An 18,815-nucleotide genomic window follows, 5' to 3' on the forward strand; every position below is an offset into this window, starting at 1 on the left:
ATCAAAGCTGAATGACTCTACAGATTCCCTGTTTTCCATAGGGAAATTACAGAGTAAGCCACACTGAATTTACAGTGAACTAATATAGAATCCCAGAGTACTCATTTTAATACCTTTGCATTTTGTAATCTCTCTTTTCCAGGAGGACAGAGCAGAACAAAAAAAAAAAAAAAAAAAAAAGAAAAAACTTAGAGTAATGGCCATCTTATTTGCAGATGTCAAGCAAGCACTAGACTATCTTAAGAGTTTTTGCTTCAGAACCATTTTTAAGATGTGGAATGACAACTTTAATTTATAAAGAATTCTTTTTGCAGTTTTAAGACTCAAGATTTATTGTTCAAGGCTATTGCTGTATAAAACATGCAACAGTCTTGAACATTTAAGACTTATAAGATTGTCTTTGATTTATGTCACCATGTGACAGCTTCCTAATTTACTCAGTCTCTTTGATTTATAAGTAGTGTTCAACGTGGCTAAATGTTCAAGTGCGGAAAGTTATGTTTTTTACTGGGATAGATTTTGTCCTAAACATTCCTTCATTCCATTCTAAACCTGACATGAGCCTGGAAAAATAACAGCAGCTCTGCAGGCTCCTGTTTTATGCTGTTGTTAAATGACTGTTTTTGTTGTTCTGTTTGCTACAGAAATATTTTGTTCTGCATGCAGACCTCTTTTCTCTGCTGGTGTTTTCAAGGGCTCTAATGATTGGTGATCATTTCGTAAAATCAGTACAGTTTTGGCCTGGTAGTAAGACTGTCAAGGTGAGAAATCATTTGAGGTTACTGAAATTTGATTGACAGAGGTCACCTAATTATTTCAATCAGTTTACAAGGCAATAGCAAAGACATGCAAAGAATAATTGCAGAGATTTAATTGAAAATTTGAATCTCCGCCGAATCTTACTCCTAAAATATTTTGCCTGGAGGATGTACTGTTGTTATTACAGTAGAAGAATTTTACATCATCTGCTTACATATGTAAAACAATTCTTGGTACTGTCAGAACTGGAAAGTAACAAATATGTTTCAATGAGAAAACTTCCTGTAAAGTATACAAGGCACTCAAAAATTAATCTCCTATTATCTGTTGATTTTAGGAAGAAGAAAACATGTACTGTCTTAATTTCTAACAGATAGAAAGAAATTACTATTCTGCTAATTATGGGATTGAATTGTGATCCCTTTGAATAGCAGTTTTCTTGGTAGTTAGTCATCCTGACTTTCATTCATTGATTCAGTCATTATTGATTTTAAAGGGATTCATTTCAGAGAATACCATGATGAAAGACAAACCCAGAGGCTTTCAGCCTAGAGGAGTTGTATTGTCTTACAAAAATGACAAAATGGGCTAAACTTACTCTAAAACTTAAAATAATTTGTTTGCATTTTTAATGAACTTTTAGGACAATTAAAATCATGGTAAACCCAATTTTCTAGAAAAAAAACCCTAAACATTTTACTCTTTATGCTCCCAATATAATTGATTCGGTTTAAATTAGAAGAAAGAGTAAATTAAAGTTGTTCTGTAAATAAGGCTATTGAATTCTATGCAACAAATACTGATAAACTAAGAATGTGAAAGCAAAGGAAGCCTGAAAAGGGAGAAAGTATAAGGAATCCCATGTTTTCCCTAGGAAAGAACATTGTTTTCTGGAGAAATTTACTTCAAAAAATGCCTAAGAGGAATGGAATGTAGGGAAAGATAGAAACTACATCACAGGTGGAAGAAGTCATGCTTGCAGTGAACATTTCCAGGAATTATTGAAAGCTAAGAGCCACTGGTAATACTGAAAGTAATCTGTTATTCTTGCTGCATAAAGCAGAGGAGTACTATAGAGGATGAGGCCAAGATGATGGTGGGACAGAGATAATATATGAAGCTGTTAGGGCAATCCTGAATTAATGTGTTTCATTTGTCAGTTAGAATGATTATTTGAGGATGAAGGTAGAATGGAAATAGAATCAAATATATGAAAATAGACATTACTGCAGTCAGTATGGAAGTAAAGTGCTGAAATCAAAGCCCTCAAGTCAAGATGGACTGGTTCATTTTGATTAAAGAAGTCTAGAAGGAGAACTGGATCATGAAATTTCAAGACTGGTAGCAAAACCTATCAAAATGGGAGCTGTGCCATGTAATGATGGAACAGCAAATATCAAATATTTAGGAAGAGAAAAGATTTATCAAAGGAACTGAAGACCTATTACATTGAATTAGACTAGTAAAGGCTTTCAGACAAATGCGAGGGAAGCAGATTCCTTAGGTAGATATAAAAAAGGCTAAAAATTGGCATGAGGTTTACCAGCAGCGGTTCCCGCAAAACTACACTGATGATTTTCTTTTGTATTTGGTGGAAGCAAGGGAGATCTCTACACAGCTTCAGTCAACATTTGTTGTCACATGTGCCTTTAATGGGATAGAGTAGGAAGAATCAGAAAAACTATTATGCAGATACAGAGGTGGTTAAAAGAGAGATAGTAAAGAGTTAGTTGAGAAGTGCTGGGCTGAAGACATTCACCAGTGAAGCAATAACAGACCTGTCATAGAATTAGTCAACATTGCAGACAAATTTCATCTAATGCTCTTATGCATGACTGGCACCAAAAAAAAGTTGGAACATAATGAAAAAGTACAGATAAGGCTCTAGATATAAAGAATGAATTGAGTAACTTTAGTGAGTGGCACAACAGAGGTGGATTGAGGCTCAACAGTATTAAGTATGAGGTCAGGCATTTGAGAACTAATAACAAAATTTAAGAAACAAATGAGGAAGAGAAGTTTCAGTAATAGTATTTGTCAAATGTTAGCCTAGTCAGAAATGGATGCAACTGCAGGAAAGATAAATGGGATGAGAGGAAGTATGAATCAAGACATAACCATCAGAAAGAAACAGTGAAAACACTTCATGAGATGCTGTTGTCATTTCATTTGAATACAGCATGAAAATACACCACTGTTGTCTTACCTGGTTAAAATGGCCTCCTGATAGATATGGACTCAAATTGCATTTGGGTACAAAGAAGAATGAAGAATCTGTGTTCCGCAGAAATTGTTAAAGTCTGTCTCATTTCAGTCTTCAGATCCTGCTTATAAATACATTAGAAAAAACATAATGAGAAGCAAAAGACTTGTTTAAAATGAAGGAGTATGGTGGCACATGTATACTTACAAATAATTTTAGATGTATACTCATAAGTAATTTCAAACTGAAAAGAAACCTCAAAGCTTTCAATACACAACAACTCTCTGTAGTTTTAGGATGGAGGTTGATCAATGCAGTACAGGGAATATATGAGGTACCTTCAGATGTTCTGTCCTCTTTTCTTATTGTGTGTGTGTGTCTGTCTGGTGGAACTGGGATGATGACCAGATGATACAGGTAGTGTTTAAGGATTTATGTAATGTTGCAAAGTTCCCAATCAGCCCCAGAACATGCTGTTCACAAGTACCATGGATATATCATGGGAGCGGCAGTGCTCCCATTTCACAAGTCAAAAGTAGATCTGCAAGTATAAGGCTAACTGCTGGAAAGCTTTTCCTACATTTCAGAAGGGAGAAGAGAGTTTTGCCAACAGCAGGCTATAGTCCCACTCCATCACATGGGCTGAGAACTTGACCAGCTGTAACAGTGCATAGACACAAACTAGGATACACAAGTCATCATGCCATTGTAGATGAGACGTTTTCCTAGACAGTAATCATATACTGAGACAGTACACGGTAACTTTGCAAAGGCATGGGGAAGAGTGGTGTTTAAATGCTTGAGATAAAAGATGCTACAGAGAAGAAAAAAGGATGAAACTGTCAAGTTCAGTTCTTTTATGCCACAGCTTTTTTGGCATAATCTTAGTACTCTTTTAATCACACAGTTCCAAGCATTATGTTAATTTTCTCCCTTTTGGGTAGCCATTTATAACACAGGATCCAGCAGAGATGTGCTCATTGTTTGTCATCTCATCCTTGTAAACACTCTGACAAAAGAGTTTTGTGATATAGTGTTATTATTGTTGCACAGTATTTATTGAGAGATGCTTATGCTCTCAGGTGTAACAGATCCTTTTTATTAAAACTGAAAATTGATTGAAAGTCTGAATAGTTGATCTGTACAAGTGTTAGCAGTAGATTGTCTAACTTTAAAAAGTATGACTCCTAGGGAACATTAGAAGACACTATCTGTCAGCTAGATTTGTCATTGAGGTATGTATTTAATGTTTCTGTCTTGGGAAGACAGAGAACATGTCTTCAACACTAATGTTTGCATCTCATCATCAGTAGGTAATACAATATGTAATATAATGTGCCTCCCTGTATAAATTTTGCAGGTACAGAGCCAGAGTATTTACAACTGTTCTTTGAACTTTCCTCTCTCAACTTTGCATCTTTCTTTTCATGAATTACAACCATGAAAAAAAGGGAAAGAATAAGTAAAATAGATATATACACAACCATGGTTAAACAAGAGGAGAAGGACTGAGATCCCATCTAAAGTTTTAACACTCTGTTAATGCTTTTCATGTTCCCGTTCACAGTTACTTCTGAATATGTTCGCAATGTGATCAATTTTGTTCAGTGATTAGCTAAAAAGTAGTACAGGAGGATTCCCAGAGTTACTGTAAATTCACTGCAAGTCTTCTATTCATGAGCACAGTTAACTGCACTTGGGAGATGTGTGTGCGCCCTGAGAAGAGAACACTCCACCTGCTGAGACAGACTATTTTTAACTCAGTTGCTCAACCTAAAGAAAATATTCACAGGAAACAATTTGCAGCAGTGAATACCAAGTTCTTAATTAACTTTTGAGACGGTTGAACTACTTTGAACTATTGATTCATCAGAACTGTATTTCTCCCTAGTTTATGCATTACTTGTGGACCAGTTAAAGTATATTCTGATTTTTGTTATTCTACTGTAATTGATTAATAGATTTTAAAGACATATCTGCTACAGCTTTCCTTATTGAGTTTTATTGAGCAGCTCAGTTATGTGAACTGGTTTCTTTTACGCAGTTAGAATGGAGTGCAGGGATGAAAAAACCATAATGCTGGCTAAAGGAGGGTAAATTCACTGAAGAATTCTGAAAGGTATTGTTTGCCTCAGACAGAGGAACACCTAATGTGGGCAATAGAGCTGTGGTCTGAGAGAGATTGTTTCAACACTTTTGAAGGAAGATTATACTGATGTTCATAGTTTTGTGTAAAAAGGAAAAACTTCTTATGCTGTACTTACTTTGTCATAGAACCTTTTAATAAAATGTTACTATTTTGTCTTTGGTGCTTCAAGAAATAAGTGCTATCTTGCAGCTTGAAGCTGCACTATCTGTAACTGTTTCCCTGTTAGTGAATTTTGTACCTTGTTCATGGCTACAAATGTTTTTTGTTCATTGTCTCCTCCATCATAAATGTTGAAAGCATAAGAACTTCACATTAACAACAAATTGATTGTTTAATCTGTGTTGGTGCTGGAGCTGCTGTGGTTGCAGGACAATGTTGGCATGGGCCAGATCCTTCAGTTCAACCAGCCCACGCACACTGACCACCTGGAGCATCCAGTGTTAGATTTAGCAATGAGAGTTTCCATGCAAGTAGAAGGAAGTCCAGATAGGTCATTTATATGCACTGCTGATGCAGTTTGTACCAGTTATCTCAGGTATACCTGTATATGTTTCAGATCTATTACATATGCAGAGCTCTTGTGAATTTTCATGTGCATGTTGTTAAAGGGAGACCACGTGCTGTCATCAAACAAGGAGGATGCACAGGGGCATCAAGCCAGCCACAATTAAACAATATCTTTCTAGTTTCAAATATTTGTAATCCACCTAAAGTCTGTTAACATTAATCAGTTTGTTGACTTTCGTAGTACATTGATGAATGTACTGCAATCAATAAAAAACCCTAAATTCATTATCCATCACAAATTATTCATTCAGCTGTATCCTTTAGGATTCTCTGCTGTAATAATTTCAGACTCTCCTGAGCAGAAATTGTCAATTGTATTGTGACATGATATTATTATTTTACGGAATATAAACTGTAACTCACAAGTTGAACTTCAGAATTGAAAGGCCAGTGCTTCAGTTTTTTAATACAGCTTTTTCACAGCCTCCTGTAATAGCTAAGGAAAAATCTATTTAAGGAAGCATCAAAAAATCCTTAATGGAGTGATATGCTATGGGTTATTGATCTTTTCAATTAAAAAGCACCAGATGAGTAGAGGTGTGGTTGAACACTGCTAGAGACCATTGAAATTACTTCTTATGTTTTGACTTTGAGGAGAAAAGGTCGTTTTTCATGAAAGTGTAAACTCCAAGCAAGAATTACTTTGGGGATAGATGTGGCCCTAACTATAAAGTTTCCACAAAGTGTAAAAACGCAGATAGCTTTTATGTCACGTTATAATGGGAAAAGAAAAGCAAACTTATCAAGAACTTATCTTTTGCATAGCTGAATTACATCAGAAGTTGAAATTATTCATGTAACCAAAAATAGTAACTCTTTAAATGCATCTACAAAACCTAGATTAAAATATCATTAAGGATGTGACAGAATAGTGGGTAATACCTATGCATTGTCTGAGACCCAAGAGATGACAAGAGAAAAGAAATAGATGGAAACTGAAAAGCCAGCCATGCCATGCAGTACTGTGACCTGTGAACAGTGGAAATAGGTTATGTCTTGCCCTAATTCTATGCTCCCTTATTTTGCATTAGCAACAGCTGATTTTATGGTTACTGTACCAAAAGAATGGATTCTAAATACCTTTTATTTCCTACATGAAATGGAAAAAAATCTTTCTCTCTCCAGGACACTACAAAAGTGTTTCCAAATGCAATTGTCTGAAATAATTAGAAAACTATTACCTGTTCTTATCATATTCAGGTTTATACTACATCATGTAAAGAAACAACACAGTATTCATATATGTAGTCAAGAAAACAATCTGTATGTAAAACAAGAATGAACCTATAAAAAAGAACTCTAATTCAACGTGGAGAAAACTTATGTCTAGATGCTTTCTACAAGTTGCAGTTCATAGGCTTCACTTATATTTTTTTTCTCAACATTGTTATGTCAGGAAGTAGCACCTCATAGTCCTATAGATGATATAATGGTCACTCAAGATCTGATTTTGGGTTCAGCTGTAGGATGGAGCTGCGCTATTTGTTTATACTGCGTGAGAAGTCAACTCTATAGAGCAAGGTAGCAGAGAAAAAAAAGAAGCATCCTTCATCAACTACAACAAAACATTTAATGTACCGGGCAATTATTTTCATTTCCAAAAGAAAAATGATGGATTAAATACGCCATAAACAGCAGCTAACTGTGGATTATACTATTATATTCCCATAGAAAATTTCTACTCATGCCATAGACCATCACAGCAAAGTTCAGAAGACCAGTAATCTATATGTTATTGATTATGAGTCTTTACTTTGCAGAAGTTTATGCTTTTGCTGTGGTGATTTTTACTGTACTCTTGGTGTTATTCCTAGAAGTCTCTCTTCATGCTGCAGCCCAGGACAAAAAAGTGGGATGCTACATAGAAATGCCTTTCGGAGGACTCCTCCCTTACCTCGGGGTAGGTTCAATGGAATTACAGGACCAGCATATCAACAACTAGAAGAGTCAAGGATCACAGACCAGGACCCAATACCTTGTCACAGGTAAGTAATAACATAAGTGAAGTAAGCCAGTTTGTGAGTGGCTGCTGTTATGTGGTTGATATGCTATGCCAGTACAGTCCTTTAACTTTGTTGTAGCATACTATGGATCCAGGGATTGTAGAAGCAGAAGAAATGTTTGCAGCTTACTGTCTCTTTGAAGGTAGTATGCTTTTGTTTGTCTGACTGCTATAGAAGGAGTGATTAGTACAAAATGTAAGTGACTGGCAATGATACTCTTTATAACTGATCCTTATCTAGTGGTTTCAGGATGTCCTACTAACTTTTGCATAGCATGGGTTTTTTTTTTTTTTTTCCATCAGCATTGGGCAAATAGGAGAAAATAATTCAGAAGTCCACCTTTCTTGTTTTTTTAAATAAATCAATGTATGTTAGGAGGTTTGGTTACTGTAGTCTGAAGACCAATCTCTTCACACAGGTTTCTCTTTGAAAATGCACAAAGGATCCAATATTTTTCCTTTTTTTAATTCAGCTTATTAGAATATTGAATATGAGCTTCAGCTGTACCTGGGCTCTGAATTTCAGAGTGCTCCTGAGCACCTACAGACGCCTTTGAAGTCTTTTGCAATTGCTGAGGTATTTTGTATAATATTTACATATCCCCATAGATTTTCAAAGACTTTCTGGAATCACTACAAACATATTACATGTAAAAATAAGTGTGATATGTGAAGTGGAATAAAACAAGACCAGTTTCATTTGGACATGTGTAAGTTACAGCTAAAGTGAACAGTTACACAGCAGGAAACGAGATATGATAGCAAAAGCCTTCAACTAGTGCTCATGGAACTGAATTTTCAAAATGTCAATGTCTGGCATGAAAATAAAAACAATTATTTGGTCTTATTTTATTATAATGTTTTGATGATGATGATTTTTATGAAAATGAAGTATTTTTTCAAGTTATTTTGTGTTGCAGCCCAACTAAAATACAAGTATGCATCTTCTTTCCAAACAAAAATTAAAATTAGCTAAATCTAGTTTGTGTGAAATTCTTCTAAGATAGGAAGAAGTTTCCTCAAAAACAAATGGCTTTTTTACCATCTAAGTATCTGCTAGTTTCATAATGTTGGTATTGTCAGTAGATCTCTATCCCAAATGAAAAGTTCCCTTGTCCTCTTCAGAAGTTACACTCCTTCTCTTCTCCATTTTCACCTCCATGTTTCGCTATTGGGATGCACAAATCAAAGTGGTTTATCTCCCTAACTCTGTGTGAGGCTTCTGAAGTTCATCCATCAGCAGCTCTGGCTGAAGTTCAGTCACGTTATGTGTGTTTATATTTGAGAGAAAAGAGGCTAGTTAATCTGATTAGTTTTTGTCTAGTCCTGTAAAAGTTCTTCTCTTCTCACCCCACGTTGAGATTAAAGATTTTGCTACCTTCAAGAAGCCCCAAATTGCATGACTGGAAACAAGATCTGATATTTGCAGCGTTTGAGTCAAACATAGCTAATACAAGTTATTTAATCAGTCTGTTACTGGAAGGAGTAGATAAACCTTGAAATAAGGAGCTTACAGGAAACAGTCTACATGGCAGTCGCATCCCACAGCTGAATTCGAATCCCTGAGGGTGTCACAAGTCTGCATGCAGACTGTGTACATACACAGATAGAAATGTGCCTATGTATACAAGACCCAATATGTCGTACCTACAGGTGGAAAATGGGATGTATGTGTACATAGGTATATGTGTTTACAAGGCTGAACCAAAGCCTGGTGATGGCCCTGGATTCATCTTAACGGACATTGTCACCAGTAGGCCTTATTGCAAAGCTATTGGTAATATGCTAAAGAAAACCAATTTTGTATTCAAACTACTAATCCTTTCTATCTCTCTTTAATACCTGTTTTAAGTGGTCAGTAAAATTATTGTGCTTCATTCACTTTCATTGCTGAATTTAGTCTCTTATATTTGTATCGCATAGTTACTGTTGCATAATTGTAAATGTTTGAGTTTCTTTTTTTCCTTGGTTGTAGGAAGAGGGAGGAGAAAGAGCTGCACTTCGAAATAAGTGCACAGGAATTAATTTATTGAAACAAAATAACTCTTCAGAATAAAAAAAATAAAACCAGATATCTTTTGTAGGAGGAGCTCTAGTACTGAGAAAGTTAATTATAGGAAAATGTAATATTGTGCAATTTTAGGTCTAAATCTCAATCTACTGAGAACAGCAGCAGTCTGGTGTCAGAAGTGGAAGCATGGATCAGTTTGCAATTAACCAAAAGCTGTCTTGCATGGTTTAGATGTAATATCCTTACTAGTTTAATACCTTGCCTGTTGCACAATGTTGCATGGTTTTTAATGCAATCTCAGATCTCCTTTGAAAGCCCTGCGAGAACAGGGCAGAAACTTGTAATTCTGGCTTAAAATTGGTGTGTCTACCAGTACTTCAAATAACAGTACGGATATGCCAGGAATTGCTTTAAATGTTCTTATTGCTGCCAATTCTTTTTCAAAATACGAAGAATAATTGAATCTCTATTATGGAATCACCAAATGTTACTTTTTTCTCACCAAACCCATTTTAATTCAGTCTTTTCTTGGTTTTACTTATATATCATCCATATAATACATCCATTGCATGTGAAATTCATTAAAAACATTCACTCCCTTTGTTTTCAGGGTGCAGCCCAGAATATATTTAGGGCCCGAATTACCAAAAAAGGGATTAATGCAACTGATGCGCTCTCTCCAGCTATAGTCGTTTGAACAATTATATAATAAGCAAAGGAAACAAGAATGGGCACAACCCGAAGGTCTGCACTGTTTTGTTTTCATTTGTTTTGGTTTTTTTTTTAATTGTCCTCCCTCGGGAACAAGACCCCTAATCAGTGTTTTACTCCTAGTAATTCTTGAGAACTGTTCTAAAAAAGCCCCTCTGTAAATGGCTGCAAGCGTGTGTAAGCATAGTGCAAATGTGATTAACCAAAAGCTGTCTCTCAGCTAGCTCAGTTGTAAAATAGAAATGCAGCTCTATACCATCTACAAGAAGTTCTAGCACATGCCCGAAAGAGGCAGCTTGCTATATTATTCCCTTTGGTGCCACTTCCCAAAGCTGTAGCTCTTTCCATCAGATAGCAGCTAACATCACAACATCTCCTCCTTGTCACAGAGCTCCCAGCTGCGTTTCCTGTTCTGTTGGGGGTACTCGAGTTTTCATATGGGGGCTGCATAGAGCTGCACAGGAACCTATTAACCTTGTGGAGTCTCCTTCTCTGGGGACATTCAAAACCCACCTGGACGCATTCCTGTGTGACCTACTCTAGGATGTCCTGCTCAGGTAGAGGGGTTGGACTGGATGATCTTTTGAGGTTCCTTCCAACCCTTAAGATTCTGTGATTCTCTAAAGGGTAATGTGTCGAGCAGTTGTACAAACATGGTGCCACCACAGATGAGTTAATTACAGGTCAGCAGCACTCTGCTAGAAATGAGCCCAAAGATATCTCCTTCTGTCCCGTGCCTGACAGCTTGGCAGGAGGATGGGGCCAAAGGAAGCCTTTCCCATTAATTACTATTGTGTGCTGGTGTTGAACTATGGCTGTTTCATGCAATTCCTTTTCTTTTCCTTAGCTCTCTTTCTCCTAGTGCCAAAAAAGCAGCAAGGCACAGATGAGTAGGATATCTCTAGTGAAGTCCAGCAGGCTTAAGCAACTTTCAGAAAAACACCCTCCAAATCTGAGCTCAAAGCACCTGCTTCCACACCAGATCTAAACGTTGCTTTCCTCATCCATGGATAAAACCATTAGTTTGTCATATTAAAATATGATCACAAATCTGGTTATAAATAAAATACATTGTAGTCCTGAGGTGATGCCTGTGGTCTTTGGTAATCATGACTAGTATATACAGTAAGTCTTAGAGCACCACATTTCTAGTAATATTACTCAGATGGGAAACATCTCTTTTTTTTGTGTTATTGTTTCCTTTCTTTTATCTTTAGTATACTTTGTTTCTGTTTTTCAAGTATTTCCTGAAAATTAAAAACATTTTCTGATTAGATTGACAAATTTAGCTTTGAAACAAAATTGATGAAAATTCAACAGGATTGCCTCACAATAAATAAAATCATGCTATGACACTAATTGAGGATAAAAGAGGGGTTTTTGAAACACACGATTACAATATCAGGAAAACACAGACATTTGCTCAAGCCCAATATATTAGCTGTATTTCCAGGTGAGATCTAAGAAAACAAATCAGGCCAACCTGCATGTTTTTTCAGAAGTCCACTGTACTCAGAAGCTCTGCTTGTATGAAGGGGAGCATAGACAGTTGTTTCCATGTTAAAAAAAAAAAGACTGAACAGCCATAGATTGTTTAAAGTTCATTTTTTTCCTGCACCTTTTTGAAGTCTTTTCCTAAAATGGCCATTTGACATTGAGAGTTCTGATGTTTGGGAAAGCATCAATCCATTTCCCCAGTTAGGTATGTAGGAATGGAGTTTCAAATTTCATTCCAAAGAAAATTAATACTACAATGTAACTCCTGAGATCTTTCAAAAAGCATTTGTTGTTATTCTCATATACTGTTGGGCAAAATGAGACTGGGAGAAAAGCAGTGGTTTGCTGTTGGCAGATCTGAGAGTGAAATCGAGGTCTTCCAGGTCTGTTGTTTTCCCTAGGGCCACACTATTACCTAGTGTGAGGGGGAAAATGATGTGTCTTTTCAGCACGGTTCACTGAAACTTGTCCAGCGTTCCTGCTGCTGGCTGCATCTGACCGCTTGATGTACAACAGAAACTTCTTTTTACTCTTTCTAGGTGTTCATCCACTGGTTTAAAAACTCCTCAGAATACTTCAATAAATATGCAACTGCCTTCAAGAGAGACAACCCCTTATTTTAGTAATGTGGATCAGAAGGACTTGGTCGGCTGTTCATCTTCAAGGGCCAACTCCGTTCCCATCATCCCGTCTGTGGGCTTGGACGAAGCCTGCATGCAAATGCAAAACGTTTCTGAAGTAACAGGCATCAAATGGTGCAAAAACTCCTATTCAGCTGAACTTGTCAATGTGAGTTCCCCAGTCAGTAATTGTCTTATAGCAGAACAACACGAAGTGAAAATATTGCTAGAAACTGTGCAGGAGCAAATTCGGATCCTGACGGATGCGAGGCGGTCGGAAGACTATGAACTGGCGAGCGTAGAAGCAGAGAGCGGCGCGAGTGAAAACACGGCCTTTCTGCCCATGAGCCCCATGGCCAAGTCAGAGCAAGAGGCACAATTTGTCTTAAGAAGCGAAACGCAAAGAGACTCGGTATTGAGCAAGTGACTTTGTGTGGGGGGGTTGTGGGAGGGGAAATGAGAGATCTGTGCATTCGATGCTTTGCAAAACAGAAAGGGAGGAAATGAAATACAAATTATTTATATGCATTAATTTAAGAGCATCTACTTAGAAGAAACCAAATAGTCAATCGCCCTCATATCATAGTGTTTTTTAACAAAATATTTTTTTAAGGGAAAAGTTCCAGGAGGGATTAAGCGTACATCAGGTGCTTTCTAGGCAGGATTACACATACAGTTTCAGTTACAAAGCATTTTACCATGGTCCCATTCAGCTGTCTCTGAAGGCTTAGGCTATGCATTGGGTTTTGGGTTTTTTTTTTCAGTAAAGGCCGAGACCGTTCTTAGGTGCACTTTTGGTTTCAGGGCAGTGCTGCAATGAGCTGCTGGTGGGGATTCAGGCTCTGGGGAGCAAGTCCCATGATCACAGCACAGACCCGCTCCCTGCTCCCCCTCTCCTCTTGGTTCCAGGTTTATACTGTGAAAACAGGCATACAGATATGTACTTCTGAGGTCTGGTACCTACTGTGGAATGACACTAAATCCCTAAATTGAGCCAAAGGCTTAACTCTCGACCTTACTTTAATGTGTCAGTCAGCCCAAGAAAGTCAATGGAGCTTTGGGTTTCGCCAACTGTGAAGTGGGATTGGGATCTGTAGAAAGGTCAGGATTGGGGTCAGGACCCCACAGCTGCTACATCTTCCGAGCTTTGCCTGTCAGAGCTGCCTGGGAGTGTGAGGAAGAACAAGAGAAAGTCCAAAAGTGTGTATGGCCGTAGGTTTGGTTTGAGGTTTAGGTTTGGCTTTTTTTGAGTGAGAACATAAACACTGTTGTTCATTACCAGTCCCTCAACATTTCTAAAGTGTTATGCTTTGAAGGCATTTGCAAGCTCTCAAGGAGCAATTCTGAGTGTGTGTGTAAATTTTTTTAACTTATTTTTGGTTATGAGTTGTTCAGAGAAGAGTCAGGGAGATCCAGTATGATCGAAATCCAGCTGATGTGTCCACACTGCCCTAATTTGTTCCTGCTTTCAGTTCTTTAGTCATTTTAATTGTGGCTTAGGCTTTTGAACTTTAAAGCTTCTACCCTGCAGATAGTTCAGTATGGGCAGACTCAGAAGCATGCACAGATCTGATACTAATGGGCCTAAATAAGAGCAGACGGATCCACAAAATCACTCCCTGGAGGGGACCAAGGCCTTAGAGAAGAAATGTCATTTCCTGGTTGCTGTATCCCAGTCACATTATGAGCATTTTTAACATTTGTTTTCTTTTGAGTCCCTCTTCCCCCCATAAATTGTAATGCAATATATGCCAGTGATGCAATGAATTGGATTCAGTGCCACACACATTACTGTTTTTCACTAGTATTAAAATATCTGCTTATTTGTGGAGAAAAAAGAAAATCACCTCTAATAAATAATTACTAAATAGCCTTCCCTGGTTTAATGACAGAAGACTGATTAAAAAGTAAATTTGCCATATATAGAGAATGTATTTACATATTGTTTTGCAGCAAATTAATTGTTAAACTTATCAATTGCTCCCCAGACTTCCAGTTCACACGTCTCAAGACTTCCCAAAATAGCACAACCAATCACACAGTGCTGTTGTATGTTGAGTCAGAATAAAGCAATATTTTAACCTCTGTCAAGTAAATTTGGAAAAGAAATGCTGAAGGTGTATGTCATTTTTTTATTATTATTATTATTAAGGCAGCAAAAAAAAACCAAAATACTCATCACAGTCTTCATTCAGCAAGTCTCAGTTTGGATTTCTTTGGCAGTTTTGGTTTTTGAGTTTTCTTTTTTTAAGATGAAGTTGATGAAATTGTCTTGTTTACAGAACTTTCTATGGCTGTAATCTTTGCTGTGTGTTTTCAATAAAAATATATTTGAGGGCAAACTATGCTTTATGCCCCAGGATGGAGCATGCCTTGTTCAGACTTCCTTCTTCAAGGACACAGAGCTTTTGTTATAGCAGTAAAGTGGGATGACCGTGAGGAGCAGTTTCCTCCCGATGTGTTTCTGCAATATGCTGTGGCTAGGCACAATCTCACTGTGCAGGAGCTGAGCTGACTGCAGTGGGTATGTCCCCAAGCCTCCACCAAATAAACCTTTTGAAAGACAAGGTGTATTAGGTGGGGCTCAGCTTTACATCCTTACAGTCGTGTGACTTCTCTGTCCACACAGTTTTCATCCTGCCAGCTCAGGATGTGAGCAAAGTGAGGTTGCCCCTGCCCGTAAGCCCTGTGAACATACTTGTCATATAAAAAACTGGCTACTATACAAAGCTCTGATTCAGTAATTTGTGAAGTGCAATCACAACTAATTAATCATTCACTGCTGATTTCATGACGAGATGGTGTCTCTGTAATAACGTGCAGAATCCTAATAGATATTTCAAAATTAGATCCTATCCATTCAGATGTAAGGCCTTCTTGTCCCCCAAATCCTACCAAACACATTGGAAACACACGGCAAGATTTCGTTTGAAGACAGAACCATATCATAAGCAATGCCTTTACGGAGAGAATGTGTTCACTCAGCACCCCTGAAAGACCCAGAAAGAGGGGAAGGGCAATGTAATTACGAGAATGAGATGTGTGACTGAATGACAGATGAAGGTCTGAAATGATGAGGCTATCTTCAGTTCATGTTAGAGATGCGGTCTTGTACTCAGCAAAGGACGTGTGACTGTCATATGTTAACTGTTCTATTCAGTTTTCAGCATATTTGAATAGAGAGATGTTAATATTAACCATATGACAGACTAGTGTATTATTTGTTAAGAGTATCGCTTGAGATCCTATTGAAACTGTCATTGTTTGCAGAGGAAAAGAAAAAGTCTTGAAAACATCAGTCTAGGTAGCCTTGATGTTGTTTGTATGTTTCTCTGATGTAGCTGTTTTCCTCAGCGGATCCTCCTGTTCTTCAGTGACTGGGACAACGTTTTTTCTGAGGTCTGGCAATTAATTATGTAGAGGACACGAAAGAAAGTACAGAAACAGCTGAAATAGTAGGCCAAATTTTGCTTTCTTTCAGACCCCTATGGTCCCATTGAACCCAGTGGAACAAATGGATGCGAGTCAGTGTGAAATACAGTTCATTCCTGAATTTACATCTATTCCCAGCCTTGGAAACAAATTGTAATCCCCCTAAAGGAGGCTATGAACTTAGGCATTTATCTGTGACATAATTAAAAATTATACCTGTCCTATGAAGTTCCGGGAGTAGTCTGATTTGAAAATTCACACATGTAGCATTACACTCGAGTAAACTGAGAGAAGAGCGAACTAAATAGATTGAACTTCCTCTGAAATGAAAAGAGAAAGCCTGTGTCTCTTCAGCATACTACTGTGGAGCAGAATTATGAGAGGTGTATATCCTGATTTGCTTTTTTTTTTAACCTTCTGTAGAGATTTTCTTCAAAGCAATTAAAAAATAATGATCCCAGCATTTGAAACAGGAAACATAGGTGAGTATGGGCACATTTCATAGCCTTAACTCTGCAGAACACCCACGAACCAATTCTAATTCTTGCACGATCAGGTTTAGATCAACAAATACATCCATGGCAAGAGAGCTCTTCAGAATACTTTTGGTATCTAGTCACATAGCCACACTCTCAGCTGGTGTAGTCAATACAGTAATGACAGCTTGTGTTAATAGAGGATGACGTCCCACATCTATGTGGTGTCCAACGTAGTATCACAGAGCTTAGTAGCCTACCATATGATGTAAGGACTTCTACACTGATTTATGGAGCTGTCTTTGTTTTGCTAATGAAAATCATAGTGTGGGAACACTTTAATACAGTGCAAGGTTCATTGGCTGAGTGATTGCTTTGTCAGATCTATGTTTTACAAGGGCTGAGTATCATTGACCAGGCCCGAACAGCAATGAACCTAACACCATGTGGCTAATTCCAATGTTATTCATCTCAATTCTACAGCTTCAGGTGTAACTTTTGAAAAAAACATGAGACAATGGCATTAACTAGGCATGTGCTAGATCATCCTGGATCAGAATCTTCAATGAGATCATTCCTGTCGGTTTCTCATGTACGTAGGGAGAAAATCTGGATTCCTTTTCCCAATTCATCCCAAGGTTCCTTTAGTCTAGTTTTGGACATTACTTGAACATTTCTTACTGTTACACAAAATTATGAAAGTGAATACCAAAGAAGATGTTTTTCTGAGTCCTAGCTGCAGTAAATAAAGCTTGAAGGAGCAGACCTGGAATGAAAACTGATTTTGAAAATGACATTAATATCAATGGCCTTTCTATGGAATGGAATTTCCTTATAAACTGTTTTTTACCTTGGGGAAAAAGAAAAATGAGCTTTTGAAGGGATTCATTATCTTGGCATGAATTTAAAATTATCAGATATTTAGAAAATATTTAGTATAGATTTTTCAGCTTATGTATTGGGTTTTGGTGTTTTTTTGTCATTTATTTTGTTAGCCCACCATTATGTGTATTGTCTGACACATAGTCTTAAAGGACATCTCTATCCCTTTCTGTGGTCCAGATCCTGAACTGTTAGATTCCCTCAAAAAGAATAAGATTTTATCTGTATTAAAACATTAATCCTGGAATAATATAGTTCTTTGTCTTGTTAAAAATACAAAGTGAGGCAAACTTTTCCCATTTTGTACTGCCTTATATTTATTTAAGTTTGTAGTAAGATTATATTAACTTTGTTTTCATGTCTACTTACATGAAAACAACTGTGACATGGTTTTCAGATTTTGCACTGGACTCTTCCAAGTCATCATATCAAACAGGATTTTTCTATTTTAAATAGCAAAATTCAAAGATGACATATAAAAGAAATACCTACAATATCAGTGAACTTATTGATAAGTGGGCCTTTTCATTTTTATTACATAGCAGTTGGAGGATTGGGCCATAGGAGTCTGTAGTCTCTTGCAAGAAATATGGAAAGCCATTGCTGTGGCCCAGAACTCTGGAGAGCCACAGGGTATGCTGCAGAGGGTGAAAGAGCTTTCATCTTCATGGTAAAAAACAATATAGCTGTTTAGCTCTTGAAACTTCCAAAAAAGTTAAAGTACTTGAATTTATTAATTGCTATGGTGGTGGTATTTGATAAAGGGGCAGGAATTCCCAATTTTGTAATGCTTGTACTGCCCCTTGGAACAAAGGTAATTATGTTTTTATTCTTTATTATTCCAGCCCTGTTTTCAGTGTCAGCTGCAGAGACAGAGTGACCACAGGACACTGACAGGCTGCACTGACCCTTACTTTCTTGAAAAGATTGGTTAATCTCCTCTTTGGTCAACAGTCCTGTAAACAAGGAGTGATTTGATAGTACCCCATAAGGCTATCTGCCCCAGATGAATAACAGAGTAAAAATACAGCAAGACAGCCTAAAATTGTTTTAATTGTTTTGTTTGGGTTATTTTTTTTCTATGAGGAACTATATTTTATACTTAAAATGGAGAGGAGTTTATTGATCACTGGAGAATGTAAATAAAGTATAGGATATAAACTATGTAAGCATGTAAGTCATGTATTTGTACTGTACATTTAATAATATATTCTCTAATACCAATGGGGGGAGAGCTACGTGCAATTTATGTTTCCTTTTTCCCTATCAGTCACCATGGTCTGTACTACATCACTGCAATGACTAAACATTGATGCACTCTTGTCCTTATTCCTTGCCCTTACATTGCAAAGCTCACTTCTGTGCTGTCCTATGCTTGCTCTGGTTTTACTGAAATCACTAAATTTGCAATGATTCAATGTCTTTATTCACATTCAATTTTACCTTGCCCTCAGAGTCAAGAGTATAATTTACAGCCTAATGTTTGGGACACTGAGGATGTCTGCT

At 37.2% G+C, this 18,815-nt stretch overlaps 1 protein-coding gene across 1 annotated transcript in view; it reads left to right on the forward strand.

Annotated features, from left to right (window-relative positions):
* The window catches only part of NRG3 (neuregulin 3), a 377,309-nt gene extending 364,363 nt beyond the window's left edge, over nt 1-12,946 (forward strand). Inside the window, 2 exon segments of the mRNA XM_062000750.1 lie at nt 7,493-7,663; nt 12,439-12,946. Coding sequence (XP_061856734.1) covers nt 7,493-7,663; nt 12,439-12,946 — 679 coding nt within the window.
* Nucleotides 12,947-18,815: the final 5,869 nt, after the last annotated feature.

This window comes from Colius striatus, chromosome 8, assembly GCF_028858725.1.
Source record: "Colius striatus isolate bColStr4 chromosome 8, bColStr4.1.hap1, whole genome shotgun sequence".
NCBI classification, from domain to species: Eukaryota; Metazoa; Chordata; class Aves; order Coliiformes; family Coliidae; genus Colius; species Colius striatus.